This window comes from Physeter macrocephalus, chromosome 14 (genome assembly GCF_002837175.3).
Source record: "Physeter macrocephalus isolate SW-GA chromosome 14, ASM283717v5, whole genome shotgun sequence".
NCBI classification, from domain to species: domain Eukaryota; kingdom Metazoa; phylum Chordata; class Mammalia; order Artiodactyla; family Physeteridae; genus Physeter; species Physeter macrocephalus.
In genome coordinates, this window is record NC_041227.1 from 103,118,485 (window position 1) to 103,140,984 (window position 22,500).

General features: G+C 38.5%; 2 protein-coding genes across 3 annotated transcripts in view; one reads left to right on the forward strand and one right to left on the reverse strand.

The window, feature by feature from the left end:
- Nucleotides 1-2,565, reverse strand: part of PRR11 (proline rich 11) — a 27,430-nt gene extending 24,865 nt beyond the window's left edge. The window contains exon 1 of one of the 2 annotated variants that reach the window (XM_007106023.3): nt 2,409-2,565. The gene's annotated coding sequence lies outside the window, so the exon portion shown is untranslated. Of the gene's footprint in view, nt 1-2,258; nt 2,387-2,408 lie in introns of those variants that run through there. The other variant, XM_007106024.2, reaches the window with a different exon arrangement.
- A 423-nt stretch (nt 2,566-2,988) lies between these two features.
- Nucleotides 2,989-22,500, forward strand: part of SKA2 (spindle and kinetochore associated complex subunit 2) — a 34,132-nt gene continuing 14,620 nt past the window's right edge. The window contains exons 1-2 of the mRNA XM_055090443.1: nt 2,989-3,081; nt 17,831-17,917. Of these exons, the coding sequence (XP_054946418.1) occupies nt 3,049-3,081; nt 17,831-17,917 (120 nt within the window). The 5' untranslated portion in view covers nt 2,989-3,048. The remainder of the gene's footprint in view (nt 3,082-17,830; nt 17,918-22,500) is intronic.

Genomic DNA, 22,500 nt, shown 5'->3' on the forward strand with positions numbered 1-22,500 from the left:
CACGAACCCGTGTCCCCTGCATCGGCAGGCGGACTCTCAACCACTGCCCCACCAGGGAAGCCCATCAGCCTTTTTATATAAGTATTTGCCTTTCTTCATATTTATATTCTTGAAGAATTCCAGCTAGTTGTTTTGGAAAATGTTCCTCAGTTTGGGTTTGAGTGTTCCTCCAGTGATCTTCCTACCTTCAGTCCTTCTCCTTGCCAGTTTATTTTCTATACTGCTCTGGAGTTAGTCTTTTTTTTAAAAATTATTATTATTTTTTAAACTGATGCATAGTTATTTACAATGTTATGTCAATCTCTGCTATACAGCACAGTGATTCAGTTATACACACATATACATTCTTTTTTAAATATTCTTTTTCATTATGGTTTATCACAGGATATTGAATATAGTTCCATGTGCTATACATTAGGATCTTGTTGTTTATCCATTCTAAATGTAATAGTTTGCATCTACCAACCCCAACCTCCCAGTCCATCACCACCACCCCACCCCACCCCCACTCCACCGCCCTTGGCAACCACAACTCTGTTCTCTATGTCTTTGAGTCTTGTTTCTGTTTTGTAGATAGGTTCATTTGTGCCATATTTTAGATTCCACATATAAGTAATATCATATGGTATTTGTCTTTCTCCTTCCGACTTACTTCACTTAGTATGATAATCTCTAGTTGCATCTGGAGTTAGTCTTTTATCTCTAGTTGCATCTGGAGTTAGTCTTTTAAAACAAAAATATGACCCTGATATTCCCTGTTTAAAAGCATTTGAAGGATCCTTATCACCCACTGGATAAACCAAATTCCTTAGCATACCTTTCAAAGCTTTTCACAATTTAGCTCTAACAGCCCTTTGCAGCCTCAACTCTTCTAATGATTAACAGTCTGTGCTTCAGGTATACCAAACACCAGATACTTTCTACAGTGTTATCAGCCTTTCCCCCAGCTTGGGGTATCCTCCTCCAGGTCAATTTATGTAGCCTTCCAGATTCAGTTACTTTTTTTTTTTTTGCCACGCCTTGCGACATGCAGGATCTTAGTTCCCCAGCCAGGGGTTGAACCCGTGCCCCCGGCAAAGGAAGGGCAGAGTCTTAACCACTGGACCACCAGGGAGGTCTCTCTTTGTCTTTTTGTTGAGTGCTTATAATCCTCCAGGTACTATGGTAGGTGCTAGGATACAACATAGTCTCTCTCCTTATGCAATGTTTACTGGCTGACAGGTCATCTCTTTTGTGCTTCTGTAGCACTTTATACACACCCTTATTGTGACATTTATTGTATTGCATTTTAATTTTTGTTTGCATGTTTGTCACCCCAGTGGATTTGAGCTTTTCAAGGGTAGGATAAATTTTATTCATCTCTGTTTCCCCAGGACCTAGAGTATAGCAGGCATTAAATACCATTTCATTCAATAAATGAATGAAAGAATAGCAAGTGTTCTCTATTTTGATTAAGGAATATGCTTTAATACAATTCCGGAAAATCTCTTGGTGAGGGAGATTTTTAATTCTTCAAATCATACTGCACCTTCATATGGTTAAAGGATGGGTCCAAAACTATTTCCAGTAGGAAGATGCAATAAATAATAGAGTAAGAATTACACTCCTCTGAATGAGCTGGCACTGCTGTTTCTATTAAAACTCATTTTTATGGAAAAAATGTGTTTACACTCCCACAAACAGCTTTCTGTCAATTAATCACTTTCCATTACCAGTTCAACTGATTCCTCTTGAACATCCATAGGGCTATTGCCGGTACTTGCTTATATCTAAATTACATTTTATGTTGCGCAGCATTGCTTTGTTAGCTCCTGTCTTGTTTCTCTGGAGATTGCGGTTCCCTAAAGTTTAGTCCAGCACAGTACTAGGCACATAGAAAACAGGACACACTTTTTAAACTGATACTCTCACAGAAAGTCGGACGATATTAAGACTATATTAAGGAACACAGTACTACTCCCTATCAAAAAATGTATGTTCTCAAACTTAAAGTGCATAAGAATCACGGGGGGCGGGGGGAGGGAGGTCTTGTTAAAATGCATATTCTGATTCAGTAGGTCTGGGTGGAGCCAGATAATCTGCATTTTAAACAAGCAGCCAAGTGATGCAGATGCTGTTGGCCCGCGAACCACGTTTGGAGCAGCAAATATGTAAAGGACTGTGCAAAAGGAAGGCGACTTTGCTCCAAAACATATTTTTGAAGAGCGTTAATTAAATATAAGTATGATTAGAGTGGAGCCAGGCGGAGCACTTCTTACCCAGCCTTAAACCTCCTCTTTTCCGATCCGTCTCCCCTCCGAGTCCAGCGAAACTTCCCACCTCTGTAAACCGTAAGAACACAAGCAGCAACAGGCCCAGCTACGGAAGATGCGAGCCCAGATAACGTAGGAAGATACCCCTGCACTTACTAGGCTAAGAGTCCGGGGATTCGATGGAGTCCCGGCAGTGGCCTCTCCCTCGCCATAAAGAAAAATTCAAAATTAAAACCTTATCGTGGAGGGACCAATCGTAGCCTTGGTCTTTCCACAATTCGCTCTGCGTGTAGGGTAGGATCACAGCCTGGCTTGTGATTGGCTGAGGTAGAACCACACTCCGGCCAATCAGAGCTGAGGCGCTTCTTGTATGAATATGGGGGAAGGCGGGAGCGAAGTGGAGGGGAAGCTGGAGAGGAAAGGTGTGTCACGTCCCCTTTGCTGTTTCTGGAAGCTTTTGTGTAATTGGTTGGCTCTTCTTCCGATTGCACCAATCGCAAGCTCTTCTCTGCTGAACTCTAACTGTGAAATTGAAAGTAGAGATGAGGGTGCAGCCAATGGAAAAAAGAAAGGGTACAGGAGCCAATCCTCCTGCGGCGTTTTGTGTCCTTGCCCAACAGGAAAAGGTGTTTCATGCGGAGGGGCGTTTCCCAGTCGCCAATGGGCGGGCGCCGGTGAAGCGGAGGAACCAATGAGCGCGAGACGTTGAATGACAGCTGTCCAATAGGGACCCTCAGTGCTAGTACGGTTTGCGGCTTAAGCGCCGCCGCGGTCTGAGGAATGTCAACTATTCAACATGGAGGCGGAGGTCGATAAGCTGGAACTGATGGTGAGTGTAAAATGAAGGAGATCTACTGGGTAGTTTATTCTTCCCCGATGGCCTCCAAAGTGGAACGCAATTTGGAGTCGCCGGAAACCCTGGGCGGAGGAGGCTGGACTAGACTCGAGCTCCTCCTCCTGCACCAAAGGGAGTCGCCGCCGCCTGGTCTCTTAACCGCCGCGGGGGGAAGGGGTTACATCCGGGAAACTCGTAAGGGAAATGGCGGGAGATGCTGGGGGTCCGGGGCCTTTGGAATTCCTTGTTCCTTGCCCTCACCTTTCCGCCTTTCAAGGAACTGTGGCTGGTGCAAACAGCGTTCTGTGTATTTCCACCAAAAAGACTTGACTCTAAACGCCCCAAGAAGGGGAGAGGTTGTTCACAGTCCGAGAAAGGGGGATGGAGGGTGGGGAATAAACAGCGAGTGGGGGAGAGAAATCCCTTTAGGGCTGAAGCGTTCATATTCAGCCCAGGGCAGGCTGCGAAAGGATGCGAGAGTTGCGTGCACAACTTCCAAGCGGCCAAGGAAGCCCCTAGACCAGTTTGGCCCTTCGGTGGGGGAGAGGTGTGAGCCTTGGGAATCTCAACCACGAGCTTCTTTTCTTGGAGCGCGGGCGGGACCTGGGACGTGGGAGGCTCCGCTGCTCTGGAGTTGCCTAGTTTCATTCATTGTGAAAGTAGGGGGCGGGGGCGAATAATTGGGAAGGACTCCCGCGGCTGCTTGGCCTGCTCGAGGGCGCCAAACTGGAGGGCCGTCCTAGTTTTTTCTTTGGATTCTTACCTCACTTGTCCTCTTTATTCTCTCCCTCCCATCCCTAGACTACCGGCTTGATCGTCCGCGCTTTTTTCTTAGTTCCCTTGTTTTATCTTCAGTCCCTTTACCCCCAAGGCATTACGAGTGTTTGGATTGGGCTGGCTTCCTTTAAAATGGGGAAGTTGGAGGACGCACCCATCATTGAACTCCTGTCCGTTTTTTTTGTTAAAGAAAAATAACAAGATTAAGTTAAAAAGCCAAAATCTCCATCACAATCCGCTCCTCTTCTCTCCTTGGGGTTACTCGGGTCTCTATATAATATCTGCAACGTGTACTGATCTTGGAAGATCCTCACCCTCAGAAAATGCGAGACCTTGATATATCTTATTACTGTTTATTTCTGATGTATTAATGAATTGTAGTGGCTCTCATATACAAAATTGACTTTCATTTGCTTCTAACGTTTTGAATTTTGATTTTCTTTGTGGGGGTGTGTCGGGGGGAATTGGGAAGGTGAGAACTGGCAGCAAAGAAGGAAGAATTTTCTGCAGCTTTCCAAACCCTAAATAATGAACTTTTAGTTCAAAGTTTTGTTATTCTTATCATTAACTGTCTTTCAAAAAACAAAACAAAAAAACAGTATTAAGTATTGTAATTTGATTCTACCAACAGGCACAGATATTAACATTGTCTTGCCCATCTCCTCCATTATGAATTGCTCCCTCCAGATGGCTATTTCTGCCTAATTGTAAGATGCTAAATGATACTAATTCTGCTTTTTTTTTCTAATTCTGCTTTTAACAGTTTTTTTTTTCCCTCTCAAGTTGGCTTTTAATTTTGAGGTACCAATGAAGCCTTTTCTGGAGTTTGCATTAGAGTCAGTAGTCTCACAGGACATGTTTAAGACTGAACACATTTTATTTTAAGGGGAAAGCAATTACGTGTACATCTTGAAAAAAAGTAGGTTTTAGAAAATTATGAGATAGCCAGATTCGAACTTTTAGGTGTTTGAATGATGGGGTAGTTTTTAAAAACTTTTTTTATGAGAGGAAGAGAAGAAAACAGGTCTTTCTTCTTAAATTCCTTTTAACTTAGTCATAACTTTTTTTTTCCTGTTCAAATTATTAGTTTGTTTCCATAATCATTAGGGTTTAAAAATTGTATTTGAACAATTACACTTTTATTATTACTGCTTTGTACTGATTGGGTAGTATAAAACCATACATCTCACCTTTAGATTTGCCATGTGCTTTAAAAAAAAAATGTTTTATCTGTGAACTGGTTTATTTTCTAAGATTCCAAAGGTAAATGATTTCCTGTACAATCCTCTGATTTTTGGTTTTATATTACTTGAATAAAGGATTTGTTGAGGAACCAATGTTGAATATTTAATAAGTGAAATAGAATACCTATTATCTAACTTTGAAAAGAAAGTACTTATCTTAATTTTTTAAGATAGCAGACAAATATCCTGATCCTCTTAAGTTTAAAATTTTTATATTTTTTTCTAGTTTTAACCCCTGATTCAGAAAATTAAACATTTGGTTTTTTAAATTTTATTTTGTTTTATTTTTTTCTCATTACTTATCTGTTTTATACATATTAGTGTATACATGTCAATCCCAATCTGCCAATTCATCCCACCCCCCATTTCCCCCCTTGGTGTCCATATGTTTGTTCTCTACATGTGTCTCTATTTCTGCCTTGCAAACAGGTTCATCTGTACCATTTTTCTCGATTCCACATATATGCATTAATGTATGATATTTTAAACATTTGTTTTTAAATACTTGTTTTTAAAACCTGATCCTTGGCTAGCAGAGTTGAAATATTCTAATATCTGAGTTATGTGGCCTAGGATTTGAGGTCAAGACACTCATGTTCCAGCTGTCCTGAATTTGAGTTCATTTCTTAGTAGGCTCAATCCAACCAAGTAGCTGAACTGGATCATTTTAAAGGAAGGTTGGTGAAAATAATGGAAAGTGTTTTTGCATCAGTCAACATTATTAATGGAGGAATAAACTCATTGTAGGGTAATCTTTGTTCTATAACTTTTTTCCCTTCACTTATTGATTGAGTGGTATTTGTCTAGTGTCTTTCTTTTGTGATACAGCTAGAGATTGTACACAAAAGGTAGTGCAATGTGATACTATGATACTATTTCAATTTCTGTGTTGACATCTGACTTCACAATCGTTTCTTACCAGTTAAAAGGTTAGAATGTTAATTGCCTTGAATCCAAGGAAACCTCTTAAATCTCAGAGCCGTCTCCTCCTCCCATTATTATTTTCTCTTTGATTTTTCTGCGCATGAAGGAAATGGAGATGTTTCCTCTTATATTTAAGATGTTTTAGGGGGTTATCTGAAATTTTAAAATCCCCTTTCATAGCATTCAGTTAAGTAGGGCTAATGGTATCCTGTTTATGACACATTGATTCCCTGGAAGCCTGTGAACTCTTGAGATAAGATGGTAAGTGCTTTTTATATTGTAGTTTAGATTCGAGAGAGATAGGGTTTATAGAAATTGGGAAATATTATTTCACTTTTCATTTATTTTCTTTGGTAATCTTACTCAAAAGGCTAATTTTATATGGCAGTTAATCAGTCAATTGCTATGGAGGAGCTAACCAACACATCTCAGCAGAACAGAAATATTTTCACAACTTTGCCTTAAGTAGTAATTATAACCTGTTTTGTTAATACCAGTCCTGAGGTATTAACAATACCCATGTGAATAACTTATACAGCTTATAACATACATCTATGCATGTTTTCAGTTTGCATATTAATCATAGGTTAGTCGTCAAAAAACAATACCACTTTGATATTTAAATCCTAGTCTTCTTTTTTTTAACATTGATATAAATGTTCTTAGGTTTTGGATGTCTTCTGTCCAAAGAGGCAACCCTTCTTTGTATTCTTTTCACACTGAAGCTTCAACTGATGCAAGATGCTCTTGTGTGTCTTTCCTACCTATTACTGCTAACGAATGCTCTGACTTTATTGCACTACTGTACTTTACAGCTAGCAGTGCAATAGTATTGTCAAAGCATCTGAAAGCAGAATGTACACCAGAATTTTGGTTCTTGCCTTACATCTTTCTTCAGTGTCTGTGAGTAATTTACCACAACCTTTGTTGCTGAAAACTATATAATTTTATTACAAAGTGTATGTTTTAGAAAGTTATAATTTGAAAAACAAATGTTTTCAACTAATTAAAAATTCTCTACTGTAATGCATTATGAAATACATTGAGAGGATACATTTTATAGCTAAAGTTGTTATGGCTTGTCTAAACAAGTAGTACTTTGTCATTCGCTTCTTTCTGTTACAGATTTGGATAGGTTGTGACAAATCTCAGGTTTTCTTTAATTGAGTTTGAAGATGAATTAGTATGTGATGAATACAATCTTTGCTGTATATTTCCTGTGGTAACCTGCCTCAAATCTTAATTGGTGTTAATTTTGTGTATTGTATAGTAAATACTTGAGTTTAAAACTTTAGAATGCATGTCTTAATGTTCTTTTTGTAATTATGAGATATAATAAAATGTGATTCCATCACTTGTTTTTTTGTAATCAGTTTGAGATATAATTTGCATACAGTAAAACTCAACAATTTTAGTTGTACAATTTCATGAGTTTTGATAAATGTGTAAGTCACGTAACCACCACCACCAGTCATGATACAGAACATTTCCCTCACCATAAAAAGTTCCCTTATGACCCTTTGCAATAAACCTCCCAAACTCCCTGGCAACCACAGACCTCTAGTTTTGCCTTTCCTAGAAGTTCATAGAAATGAAATATACACAAACCTTCTAGTCTTTCGTGTCTGGCTTCTTGCACTTAGCATAATGCTTTTAAGATTCACCCATGTTGTTGCATGTATTAGGAGTTGGACCATTTTTATTGATGAGTAGTATTCCATTGTCTAGAATATCACAAATTGTTTATCTGTTCACCAGATTATGGACGTTATTTCCAGATTTTGCCTATTATGAATAGTTGTTCTAAACATTATAATACAAGTCTTTATGTGGACATAATGTTTTCATTTCTCTTGGGCAGCATGATAAAAGTATGATTGATCTTAAAAGAAACTGCTAAAATCTTTTTCAAAGCTCTGTATTAGGGATCCAGTTTCTCCAAGTCCTCACCAACACTTGGTACTATTGTCAGTCTTCTTCATTTTAGCCATTCTAGTAGGTATGTAGTGGTATCTCATTATAGTTTCAATTTGCATTTCCTTAATGGCTAATGGTGTTGAACGTCTTTTCATGTGCTTATTTGAAGTTGGTATATCTTCTTTAGTGAATATCTGTTAAAATCTTTTGCCTATTTTCACATTGAGTTGTCTGTCTTTTTATTACAAGAGTCCTTTAATTTTATCTATTTGCCTTCTCTCAAAATTTTTTGATGGAGTCCAGTTTATACATTTTATTCTTCTATGGTTTATGCCTTCTGTGTTCTATCTAAGAATTCTTTGCTTAACTCAAGGTCACAAATGTTTTCTTCTGGAAGATTTATAGTTTTAGTTTTTACATTTAGATCTCAGTCCATTTTGAGTTAATTTTTGTTAGGAAGCCTTGAAATCATCTAGTATAAGGCTTCACCCATTGCTCTTGTTTTCTAAAACTTTAAAATTAATTTGCATTTCCAAATAATTTTTCTGTCAATTTCTATAAAAAAAAGAAGCGTACTGGGATTTTGGTTGGGATTATGTTGAATCTAAAGAACAATTTGGGGAGAATCACTATCTCAACAATATTGAGCCTTCTGATACATGAACGTTATCTCTCCATTAATTAGGTCTTTTAAAATTTCTCTCAACGGTGTTTTGCAGTTTTCAGTTTATAGGGTTTTTTTTTTTTTTTTGCGGTACGCGGGCCTCTCACTGTTGTGGCCTCTCCCGTTGCGGAGCACAGGCTCTGGACGCACAGGCTCTGGACGCACAGGCTCAGCGGCCATGGCTCACGGGCCTAGCCGCTCCGCAGCACGTGGGATCTTCCCGGACTGGGGCACGAACCCGTGTACCCTGAATCGGCAGGCGGACTCTCAACCACTGCGCCACCAGGGAAGCCCTTTTTTTTTTTTTTATAACCTGCTTAGTGTGATTTTTTAAAAAATTAATTTATTTTTGGCTGTGTTGGGTCTTCCTTGCTGCATGCGGACTTTCTCTAGTTGCAGCGAGCTGGGGCTACTCTTTTTTTTTTTTTTTTTTTTTTTTTTTTTTTTTTGTCATATTTTATTTTATATTTTTATAGCTTTTTTTTTTTAACATCTTTATTGGAGTATAACTGTTTTACAATAGTGTGTTAGTTTCTCCTTTACAACAAAGTGGGGCTACTCTTCGTTGTGGTGCACGGGCTTCTCATTGCAGTGGCTTCTCTTGTTGTGGAGCACGGGCTCTAGGGGCACGGGCTTCAGTAGTTGTGGCTCCTGGGCTCAGTAGTTGTGGCACACGGGCTTAGTTGCCCCGCGGCATGTGGGATCTTCCTGGACCAGGGCTTGAACCTGTGTCCCCTGCGTTGGCAGGCGGATTCTTAACCACTGCACCACCAGGGAAGTCCTAAATAAGTCAATTGTTGATTCTTTAATTCATTGTTTTTGTTCTCATTTTATAAATGAGGACATAATCTCAGTTTTCACTTAAGATTTTCATGTAGTGATTAGTGACTGTAAAATAAGTTTAGCTTTTCAGAACAATTTATTTTTGTTAGGAGATGTGACAGTTGTAATAGTTCTTATTAATTCCTCCTCTCCTCTCTTTAATTTCTCCAATTTTAGATGACAGTACTTCATACTTTCTTTTGGTAAGTGTTACTAGGGCAGGCTGGTACCAGAGGCTAGAGATATTAAGGAACTTATCTGGGAGACATGGGTAAATACTTTGAGACAGATGCCATGATGGGATAAGTAAATATCAGTTGTTGTGGGGGGCACATTGGAAAGAGGCACCTAACCTGGGGAAGGTTTCCTGATAGAGGTGAGAAATAATCTGAGACTGGAAGGATGAGTAGGGATTAGCCAGTGAAGGAAACAGAAAACGTTCCAGGCAAAGGAAACAGTGCATGTGAAAGTCCAGAGGTGTTGCACAAGTGGGGGAAACCACAAGTTGTTCAGTACAGTTTTGAGATGGGGGGCAGGGGGGTTGAGATGAAGAACCAGTAAAATCAATTCTAGCTATTAAGTTGAAAACCTCCACCACACTTTTCCTTTATTACATTCTGAACATTTAAAATTATTGTAAATATTCATGTTCTGTAGTAATTATGAACCTATGTTCCTTAATTAAAAAAAAAATCTTCCATATAAACACCCAGTTAAGGTTTTGGATAAAATATAGGGAAATTTAATGACTTCTGATAAAATTATATATTGATTTCTGTGTTGTACACTCTTTATTGCCCTATTTATTTATAAGGCATAGGATACCATAAATAACAGAGAAGTCTTTAAAAAATAATAATAATGAAAAGGAGGACTTCCCTGGTGATGAAGTGGTTAAGAATCCACCTGCCAATGCAGGGGACACGGGTTTGATCCCTGGCCCGGGAAGATCCCACGTGCCATGGAGCAGCTAAGCCCATGAGCCACAACTACTGAGCCTGCGCTCTAGAGCCCGCAAGCCACAACTACTGAGCCTGCGTGCCACAACTACTGAAGCCCGCACGCCTAGAGCCCGTGCTCCGCAACAAGAGAAGCCACTGCTATGAGAAGCCTGCGCACCACAATGAAGAGAACCCCCCGCTCAGCAACAAAGCCCCAACGATGAAGACCCAAAGCAGCCAAAAATAAATTATTTAATTAATTTTAAAAAAAAGACTACGTTGTATATTCTAGATTCTTTTTTTTAAAATTTTTTTATTTATTTAGTTTTGGCTGCGTTGGGTCTTTGTTGCTGCGTGTGGGCTTTCTTTAGTTGTGGCGAGCGGGGACTACTCTTCGTTGTGGTGCGCAGGCTTCTCGTGGAGGTGACTTCTCTTGTTGTGGAGCATGGGCTCTAGGTGTGCGGGCTTCAGTAGTTGTGGCACGTGGGCTCAGTAGTTGTGGCTCGTGGGCTCTAGAGCGCAGGCTCAGTAGTTGTGGCACACGGGCTTAGTTGCTCTGCAGCATGTGGGATCTTCCCGGACCAGGGATCGAACCCTTTGTCCCCTGCGTTGGCAGGTGGATTCTTAACCACTGTGCCACCAGGGAAGTCCCTATTCTAGATTCTTTTGTAGATATATTTATATTTTTTCTAAACCAGGTTCATTCTATATATTATGAAAATCTAAATCTGTCCCTGTAGTCTATTATGTGTCCATAGCACAGTTAACATAAATAACCTAAGATCCTGAAAGCTTAAAAAAAGTCAAATAGACTACTTTAACTGATAAAGTCAGGCTCATGTGTACTACTCTCTTAATTGTTACATAAAAGCCTGCAGACTAGGAACTGATGAACCTGAAACTTCACACTTTCTTCTGCTTTGATGTTGTTATTTGCCTGAAATAACATGTCTGTAACGGGGTGCTTGTGCATGTTGCTGCTTATCTGTTTCAGACAAGCATAGACATGTGTTTGTTCACTCTGGAAGAGAGTGGATAATAGTCAACTCTCTAGCAGAAATATACAAAAAACCAGTTGTGATTGTGTAGACATTAGAGGTGGCGCTCAACTTGTTAAGAGATTGAAATATTTATTAAAACAGGCTTTAGAATGTGGTTGGATTCCCAGGCTGTTCTTTCAAATGAATAAATGTTCTTTAATCTATTCCCTTTTTTCACTGCATATTAAAAACCAGGGATATAGAAGTGAAAAGACAAGGCTCTTGCCAGCAAGAAACTTGAAATCAAATGGTGACACTACCATGCAAACAAATGATTGTAATATAAGACATGACTTGGTAAACCTTAGCCATGAAAAAAATAAAATGAGAGTAGATAAAGGTGTTTCTAAACCTGTATTGGAGAGATGGTAATGTAAGGAAAGGGGTGCTTTAAGTAGTTTCTTTGGTTGATAATACAGCTAACCTAGATCTAGGAGTATTAAGATACCTAATTTGCCCTTAAAACAATATTTCTATGGAAAATGTATTTCTAAGCCTAGCTACTGAGTCCAGAACATACCTCTACCAACTCCTCTCACCATAGGCAAGGCTGCCATATTTTCCCCCTTCATTTCCCTGTGTTTTGATGTTGTTGAGACAGGCTCTCTCAGAAGAGGATGTGTTTGGAGCTGGTCCTTTTGAAAGGGAGCGTTATTGTGGCAGTGGGAATCTATGGGTTTTTGTAAAGAGGAAATGTTTTTTTAAACTGTACTGCAATTATGTTCTTTTCTCCTTGCTGCCAAATACTTGAGTGGTATGTCATACAGTGTGCCTTTTATCTAAAGCCTTAAGCTTATCATAATAAAAACTAGTATGACAGAATGTTGTGTTTGTGAAATATGTGGCATGCTCTCTAAAGCTCTAAATTATTTCCTGAAGTATTTTTTTCCCATATGTACAGTATTTTCCTTACAATCCCAGTCTTCTTCCAAGGATGTCCAATTGGCAGAATGTAATTTGGTGGTCTTTGGGGTTTTAACATTGATTTCCATGGACTTTTCCCAGCTAAATTGCATATTTTATTTCCCACTCTTAGGATTGATATAAAACTTTTCTCATTTATTTTTATTACTGATTTAGAGAAAAACTGCAAATATGAAATATGAATGTCTTGGGCTTTAAAAAATTCACTAGTTTTATTTTAAATATTCTAATATGCCTAAAAATGAGACAGGTAGCTAAAACTAAACAGCAACCTCATTGTTTATAAGGCTTCCAATGTGAATGAAGTTTAGCAATATCATTTTGTTCCATTAATCAGACACTAATGAGTTTTGGAGACTGTCATAATTGGTCAGTAAATATCCTACTGTGTAGCTAAAAATTTTCCTGTTTATCACCAGATCCTAGAACCCTATCGATATTGTCTCTGCTGTGTAAATAGTTCTGAGTAGTGCAATATTGCTTATAGGGTTTTGGTGTTTGGGAAGAACAATGGGCAGGTTGCAGAAATGATGCAGCTGAAACTGAAGCAACAGTCATCTTTGTTTAGGAAGAAAAATAGTAGAAGCTAGTTTTCAATACATACATTAAAATCTGAAACTCAAAGGTCAAAATTTTTTTTTTTTAATTTATTTTTGTCTGCGTTGGGTCTTCGTTGCTGCGCGAGGGCTTTCTCTAGCTGCGGCCAGCGGGGGCTACTCTTTGTTGCGGTGCACAGGCTTCTCATTGCGGTGGCTTCTCTTGCTGCAGAGCACGGGCTCTAGGCACGCGGGCTTCAGTAGTTGTGGCTCGCGGGCTCTAGAGCGCAGGGTCAGGAGTTGTGGCGCACTGGCTTAGTTGCTCTGAGGCATGTGAGATCTTCCCAGACCAGGGCTCAAACCCGTGTCCCCTGCATTGGCAGGCAGATTCTTAACCACTGCACCACCAGGGAAGCCCCAAATTTTTATATATTAGAAAAAAGAAACACTTTCCTTAATTTTAACATTTTGACAAATTAAACTTTGGTTTATTTGTAGTATATGAAATAAAAGAAGTTTAGTGTTGAAAGGGACTAGATTTCCATCTCTCTCATTTAATAGGAGAGACTCAGAGAGAGGGAAGATACTGGAGGCTACATAGCTGGTTAGTGAGACCAGGACTAGAACTTCTGCCACATATCTCAATCCTCTTATTTTCTTTTCTTCTGTACCATACTACCAGGTTATATTCAGAGAGAATTTTTTAATAGACTAACCGCAGAGATATTAGATTTAAAACTTAAAAAAAACTGTTTAAATTTAATATTAGGTAAAGTCTTTACATTTTTCCCCCATCTATGTGATTCTTATTGGATTTAATGTCATGTATAACTTTGGTCTAACTACATAAAAATAGAGTAATGAAAATAGAACTAGAGGGAAGTCACTTAGACTGTTTCTTCATTTATAAAATGAGGGGTTCAGATCAGAGAATCTTCATTGTTTTTCTCTTTCTCAACATTGCATTGGCACCCTTTTTCCTTTTTTGTCCCCTGCTTAATCCACAGCCCACTGACTTTGCTAATAAGTAAATACTTCCCCTAGGTTTTATCACAAAATGTTCTGTTCAATTCTTCAAGGAGGATAACATTCTACTCTCAAACTGTTTATCCTCTTTTTAAAAAGTTTTTAAATTGTGGTTAAATACACATAAAATTTACCATTTTAGCCATTTAAAATGTACAGAACTCAGCAGTATTAAGTACATTCTCATTGTGCAACCATCACCACCATCCATCTCCAGAACTTCATCTTTCCAAACTGAAACTCCACATGTTAAACAATAACTCCCTATTCCTTGTACCCCCTGTCTTTTAAAATCTGTTTAAAATTCTATTTGTTCTCTGAAATATTTTCCAAATAGAAGTGTGGGTATATTACTTAAAGGGGGGATGGAAATTTTTTTAAAAACCTTTTGAAAGCAGTGGTAAACATATAAGTGCAGCTGTGGTGGGAAAGTGGGAAGTCCTGAATTTTAGCATTTGCCAATTTCCCTGGTGTATATATATTCACCCTAGCTGAGTTTAAGCTATCAGCATGATGTCACTGAAAATGGAGTTGGAAAGACATGCAGTAGTAGCATGTGATATATTTCTACTGTATAGATATGATAGACCTCAAGAGCATAGATAAGAGTAAAATATAGTAAAATAACTAGGAAGTTATGGTTTTTGTGTATATATTTGGTTTTAATAATTTATTTAGTTGTAAATTTAGTAATTTAATTTTTAGTGATGCCTGTGTTTAACAATTGGCTTGCAAAAATTTCTAAAAATTTAGCCAGCTCCATCATGCCATCGATTGGAAGCACACTCTTTGGTATCTTTTTTTTTTTTTTTTTTTTAAATATTTATTTATTTATTTGGCTGTGCTGGGTCTTAGTTGCAGAACGCGGGATCTTAGTTGTGGCATGCGGGATCTTTTAGTTGTGCAATGTGGGATCTAGTTCCCTGACCAGGGATTGAACATGGGCCCCTTGCACTGGGAGCGCAGAGTGTTAACCACTGGATCACCAGGGAAGCCCCTGGTATCTTATTAAAATATAAATTACTTAAGGGAAGGAACCACTTCTTTTTGGTACTATTTGGTGATTTTAGTACGTTGTGGACCCCCAGGTATTACGTGAATCCATAGCTGAAACCATTCTCTTGAAGAGAAGACATTGTTAAATGGACTGTGGGATTATACTAGATAAATTTAAGCAGAACTAAAATATCAAGTTAAAAAACATATAGGCTTGGGACTTCCCTGGTGGCACAGTGGTTAAGAATCCACCTGCCAATGCAGGGGACACAGGTTCGAGCCCTGGTCCTGGAAGATCCCACATGACGCAGAGCAGCTAAGCCCGTGTGCCACAACTACTGAGCCTGTGCTCTAGAGCCCGTGAGGCACAACTACTTAGCCCGTGTGCCACAACTACTGAAGCCTGCGTGCCTAGAGCCCGTGCTCCAAAACAAGAGAAGCCGCCGCAATGAGTCGCCCGCGCACCGCAACGAAGAGTAGCCCCTGCTCACCGCAACTAGAGAAAGCCTGTGCGCAGCAATGAAGACCCAACACAGCCAAAAATAAATTAATTAAAAACCAAAACAAAACATATAGGCTTAAGAATATCTGTTCCATAAACAAGGGCTCCTAGAATAGAGATTCTATTTTAAGGTAACCCTGGAGCAAGAAATCCCATAATCCTAAGAATTTTGTGGTAACTTAATAAGTTTTAAAAACTTTTGTTTAAAATTATGCTTTAGCATGTTATACAAGGCCTTGAATTATACATAAAGCTACAGAATTGTGGTCTACTTCAATAATTAAATCAGGTCTTCAATGTGTAGAGCCTTTGCTTAATTTGGTTTGTTCTACCCCATCCCCTCCCCCTATTTTCCATCCACATGTCATACAGGTTAGTGTACTTTTTTAAATAAAGGTAAAGATAATTCTTGAGCATATTTTAATGTGGGAATTATGCCAACAGGAATTTCTTTATATATACACACATACATATATAGTAATTACTAATATGCTTAAAGAAGTCTAATTATTGATAGATTTAATCATGGCAGCTAGTAGAACAAGTATATATGACAAATGAAATGCCTCCATTTTTGGAAAACATTATAAACACTTTTTAAATAGAGAACGTCTAGATTTGTTTTTCTGGCTCATAGCAACTCCTTGCTGTTAGAGATGCAAATCAGATACTGATTCTTGGAAAATTTTTAAAAACAAAGACTGACTCTTTTCTTCAATTTCTACTCTAGAAGTTTTTGGTTATAAAGATAGAATTTTATTAATTGCAAAGTTTTCCAATCAAATTTAGGCCAATGATGAGAGAAATTATTAGTGATGGAAGCTTTAGTTTATCTCTTTCTGAAATTCTGTTCTATAGTGACAGCTTCTGACTTCAGAAGCATTTTAACTTCTGAGAACCATTTTTTCTTCCTCACTCTACCTTCCAAAGTAGAACCCTTGGTTTACTTTTTGTATAATAAAAATATCTGTATACTGCTTCTCATTAGATCTGAGAACTACTTTTAACAGTTTTTGTTGGTTTATACTTTTTCCATTAAGGCTCCAAATTTTCAAGAAGCAATCTTTAGTCCAGAGCTTAAGTTGACAGAAAGGTCTGAAAGTCTCCTCAGCTGTGGGCTACGAACAGGAGACCTTCCCTGAGGAAATCATGTTTTGCCTTTCACAGTAAACTCAAAGGATGGTGGTTGTTACCCTGACAAATTCAAGGCAGTACATGCTTTAAGATCTTGTAAAAGATGTAGAATTCCCCCAAATTAAGAATAATTGGTAGATTATATCACATTCAGAAATAAACCACTTTTAACACCCTGATATATATCCTTCCCAACTTTTCTCTATGTAGGCACACGTATTTTACAGCCTATGGCAGTTTTCTGCTTTTTTCTCTCTTAGAAGTTTACTGCAGATCAAGGTCCCACGCTAGGACCCAGGTTAAATAAATTGGAGTTATTAGGACTGCTACTCCTGTATTAATGTAGCTTTTTGTGTGTAATTTATGACTCTTTAAGCCTTCCAATTTTGGTCTGTATGGCACATATTTGTAGTTCTTTAGTTAATGGGGTTGTAAATTATGTTAACAGCAGGAGTATCCCTGAAAATAAGTTTGTTCAGTGTTTTAATTTGAAACCACATGTCACACCAGAGGTAGAAAAACTGCCTATTTGATGAGAGTGTTAGTAACCTTACGGAATTCTTGAAGCCATTACTAGTTCTTTTTTTTTTTTTCTAATTAATTAATTAATTTATTTTTGGCTGTGGTGGGTCTTCGTTTCTGTGCGAGGGCTTTCTCCAGTTGCGGCGAGCGAGGGCCACTCTTCATCGCGGTGCGCGGGCCTCTCACTGTCGCGGCCTCTCTTGTTGCGGAGCACAAGCTCCAGATGCGCAGGCTCAGTAGTTGTGGCTCACGGGCCCAGTTGCTCCGCGGCATGTGGGATCTTCCCAGACCAGGGCTCGAACCCGTGTCCCCTTCATTGGCAGGCAGATTCTCAACCACTGCACCACCAGGGAAGCCCCATTGCTAGTTCTTAATAGAGCATGTGTATTCTAGATCAGGGGTCCCCAACCCCCTGTTAGGAACCAGGCTGCACAGTAGGTGAGCACAGTAGGAGGTGCGCGGTGGGCGAGCGAGGCTTCATCTGCCGATCCCTCGCATTACAGCCTGAACCATCCCCTATCCCCACCCCCGCCCACCCCCCCCCATTCCGTGGAAAAATCATCTTCCAGAAAACCGGTCCCTTGTGTCAAAAAGGTTGGGGACCAATGTTCTAGATGATGGAGGTTTTGTATACTTTTCTATTTCCATATTTTCAAAATCAGTGTATATCATATTAAAATATGTGAAAATATAAAGAAAAAAAGAATAGTTACAGTATCATGTTTAGTAATACGTCTTTTGGTTCATGAAATAATTATTTTTGCTGGTCTTTAGTTCCAGAAGGCTGACTCTGATCTGGATTACATTCAGTACAGGCTGGAATATGAAATCAAGACTAATTATCCTGATTCAGCAGGCAAGGTAATCTGAAAAAGAAGTGTCTAACAGAATATTTTATTAAAAGATTTTCTGATAGTATTTCTAATAGTAGTAGATTATAACAATTACATTATTAAGTATTAAATTTATAGAATCTTTTTTGTGTTGGAAACTTGGTCCCATAATATTGGAGAGATTATACCCATAGTCAAGGAAATTTGTGGCTCCTCTTTTTTTTATAACCCATAAATAAGAATTATTGAGTCCAGAGGTGTAAACCACTATGGAAGCCTCTGAAATTCTGGGAGAATATAGATACCTCTAGGGCAGTGGTTAAATAAGAGGGGAGAAATCCTAGCAGTGATGATATTCTCTGAGAAAGATGATGATATACTATTAAATTTGTTATATGAACTGTGATTTTGGCATAAAATTATGTACTTAGTTATTTCTAAGTTTAGGTTGATTAGAAATATTATCTGTTTATGTGCCATAAATTATAACTACATGTATACACGCCTATCTCTATAGAAATAAAGCAGACAATTTTTAAGCATTGTCTGCTAACATTAATTTAGCACTTAAAACATTAATTTACCACTTAAATCATTAATGTTTATCTTTTATAGCATTTGATAGCAGATAAGAAATATCATATTTTACTGTTTCTCAAAAAATTTATACAATTAAAATTTGGGGGGAATTGAGTAGAAGTGCAAATTAAAATAACATTTTATATAAAATTGGGAAAGCATTGTGAATGTTCAGTTTTTACTGCTTTACATGAAATAATGGAATGCCAGGATTCTATGGGAGTACAGTTTTAACTGTTCTACCTCCTTAACTGACTTGACTTTTTCTTTGTCTTTTCCTCTTTTTTCTTTTACTGAAGAACAACCAACCAATTCTGGTCCAGTGGTACCGCCTAATTGACTGGCCAAAGCACTCACCTGAGTCAGTATCTCTCAAGTACCATGTGGAAGACATTTCATGTGGGGCTTCCCGTTTTCTTCCACCTTCTATCTCTCATTTTAGTTACACTTCCAGTTGTTTTTCTCTTCTACAACTTTTTTTTTTTAAAACAGCTTTATTGACCTATAATTCACATACCATGAAATTCACTCTTTTAAAGTATACAGTTCAGTGGTTTCTAGTATATTTAGTTCATTGGAATTTTTAGTAATTTAGTATATTGTACAGCCATCATCACAATAAATATTTGAATATTTTCATCACCTCAAAAAGAAACCCATACCCATTAGCTGTTTCTCCCCATTAACAACCACTTCTCCTGCCCCTGGCCAGCTCCCAACAACTACTAATCCACTTTCTGTCTCTGTAAACTCTACAGATTTGCTGTCTGAACATTTCATATAAATGGAATCTTACAATATGTGGCCTTTTATGTCTGGTTTCTTTTTTTTTTCTTTTTTTTTTTGTGGTATGCGGGCCTTCCTCTGTTGTGGCCTCTCCCGTTGCGGAGCACAGGCTCCGGACGCGCAGGCTCAGCGGCCATGGCTCACGGGCCCAGCCGCTCCGCGGCATGTGGGATCTTCCCATACCGGGGCGCGAACCCGGTTCCCCTGCATCGGCAGGCAGACGCGCAACCACTGCGCCACCAGGGAAGCCTATGTCTGGTTTCTTTCACTTAGCATTTTTTTTTTAATTGACATAGTTGATTTACAGTGTTTCAGGTGTACAGCAAAGCGATTCAGTTATACATACACTCATATATATATATATATTCTTTTTCAGATTCTTTTCCATTATAGGTTATTACAAGATATTGAGTATAGTTCCCTGTGCTATACAGTAGGTCCTTGTTTATTTTATATACAGTAGTGTATATCCGTTAATCCCAAATTTCCAATTTATCCCTCCCCTACCTCTTCCCCTTTGGTAACCATAAGTTTGTTTCTCATGACTGTGAGTCTGTTGCTGTTTTGTAAATAAGTTCATTTGTATCATTTTTTTTTAGATTCCACATATAACTGATATATGATATGTTTTTCTCTTTCTGACTTCACTTAGTATGATAATCTCTAGATCCATCCATGTTGCTGCAAATGGCATTATTTCATTCTATTTTATGGATGAGTAGTATTCCATTGTATACATATACCACATCTTCTTTATCCATTCATCTGTTGATGGACATTTAGGTTGCTTTCATGTTGTGTCTATTGTAAATAGTTCTGCTGTGAACACTGGGGTCCATGTATCTTTTTGAATTAGAGTTTTCTCCGGATATATGTCCAGGAATGGGATTGCTGGATCATATGGTAACTCTATTTTTAGTTTTTTGTTTGTTTGTTTGTTTGTGATTGTTTTGTGGTACGATGGCCTCTCCCATCGCGGAGCACAGGCTCTGGACGCACAGGCTCAGCGGCCATGGCTCACGGGCCCAGCCGCTCTGTGGCATGCGGGATCTTCCCGGACCGGGGCACGAACCTGTGTCCCCTGCATCGGCAGGCGGACTCTCAACCACTGCGCCACCAGGGAAGCCCTATTTTTAGGTTTTTGAGGAACTTCCATACTGTTCTCCATAGTGGCTGCACCAGTTTACACTCCCACCAACAGTGTATGGGAGTGTTCCCTTTTTCCCACACCCTCTCCAGCATTTATTTGTAGACTTTTTAATGATGGCCATTCTGACCATTGTGAGGTGATACCTCGTTGTAGTTTTGATTTGCATTTCTCTAATAATTAGTGATGCGGAGCATCCTTTCCTGTGCCTGTTGGCCATCTGTATGTCTTCTTTGGAGAAATGTCTATTTAGGGCTTCTGCCCTTTTTTTGTTTTTCGGTACGCAGACCTCTCACTGCTGTGGCCTCTACCGTTGTGGAGCACAGGCTCCGGATGCGCAGGCTCAGCGGCCATGGCTCACAGGCCTAGCCACTCCACGGCATGTGGGATCTTCCCGGACCGGGGCACGAACCCGTGTGCCCTGTATCAGCAGGCGGACTCTCAACCACTGCGCCACCAGGGAAGCCCTTCTGCCTATTTTTTGATTGGGTTGTTTGTTTGATATTGAGTTGTATGAGCTATTTGTACATTTTGGAAATTAAGCCCTTGTTGGTCCCATCGTTTGTAAATATTTTCTGCCATTCCGTAGGTTGTCTTTTCGTTTTGTTTATGGTTTCTTTTGCTGAAAAAAGCTTATAAGTTTGATTAGGTACCATTTGTTTATTTTTGCTTCTATTTCTTTTGTCTTGGGAGACTGACCTAAGAAACCATGGGTACAATTTATGTCAGAGAATGTTTTGCCTATGTTCTCTTCTAGGAGTTTTATGGTGTCATGTCTTATATTAAGTCTTTAAGCCATTTTGAGTTTATTTTTGTTGTATGGTATGAGGGTGTGTTCTAACTTCATTGATTTGCATGCGGATGTCCAGCTTTCCCCACACCACTTGCTGAAGAGACTGTCTTTTCTCCATTATATACCACATCTTCTTTATCCATTCATCTTTTGGTGGACATTTAGTTTGCTTCCATGTCTTGGCTATTGTAAATAGTGCTGCTATGAACATTGGGGTGCATGTATCTTTTCAAATTAGAGTTTTCATCTTTTCTGGATATCATTTAGCATGTTTTAAAGGTTCATCCAGGTTGTAACATGAATCAGTACTTCATTCCTTTTTACAGCTGAATAATATTTCATTGTATGTCTGCACCACATTTTCTTATTTATTCAATCAGTTAATAGACAGTTTGGTTGTTTCCTCCTTTTGGCTATTATGATAATATTACCATAAACATTCACGCACAAGTTTTTGTGTAGACATTTGCTTTCATTTCTCTTGGGTATATACCTAATAGTGGAATTCCTGGCCACATGGTAACCCTATGTTTAATATTTAGAAGAACTGCTAAATTGTTTTCCAAAACAGTTGTACCATTTTACATTATTAGTTTTTTGGTTTTTTTAAGTTGTGGTAAAATATACAAGATAAAATTCAGCATTTGAACCATTTTTAAGTAATACAGTTCCGTGGTATTGAGTACATTTACATCATTGTGCAGCTATCACCACCATCCATCTCCAGAACTTTTTCATCTTTCCAAATTGAAACTGCATCCATTAAACAATAACTCCCCATTTCTCCTTCTCCCCAACCCTTGGCAACCACCATTCTACCTTCTGTCTCTATGAACTTTACTACTCTAAGTACCTCATATAAGTGGACTCATACAATATTTGTCCTTTTGTGACCGGGTTATTTCACATAGACTAATGTCCTCAGTGTTCATCCATGGTGTAGCCTGTGTCAGAATTTCATTCCTTTTAAAGGCTGAATAATATTCCATTGTATGTAATATACCACATTTTGTTTATCCATTCATCTGTCAATGGACACTTGGATTGCCTCCATCTATTGGATATTGTGAATAATGAATGCTACATTGGTATATATATATATCTGATGTATATTTCTTTGATTCCTTGCTTTCAATTCTTTTGTATAAATATCCAGAAATGGAATTGTTGGATCATACAGTAATTCTATGTTAACTTTTGAGGAACTATAACTTTTTAAACACCTGTAACATTTATCCAATAATTCCTCTTTTTTGTGTGTTATATTTGGGAAGAAAACCATGAACTTAGTCTTTGTAGATTTCAC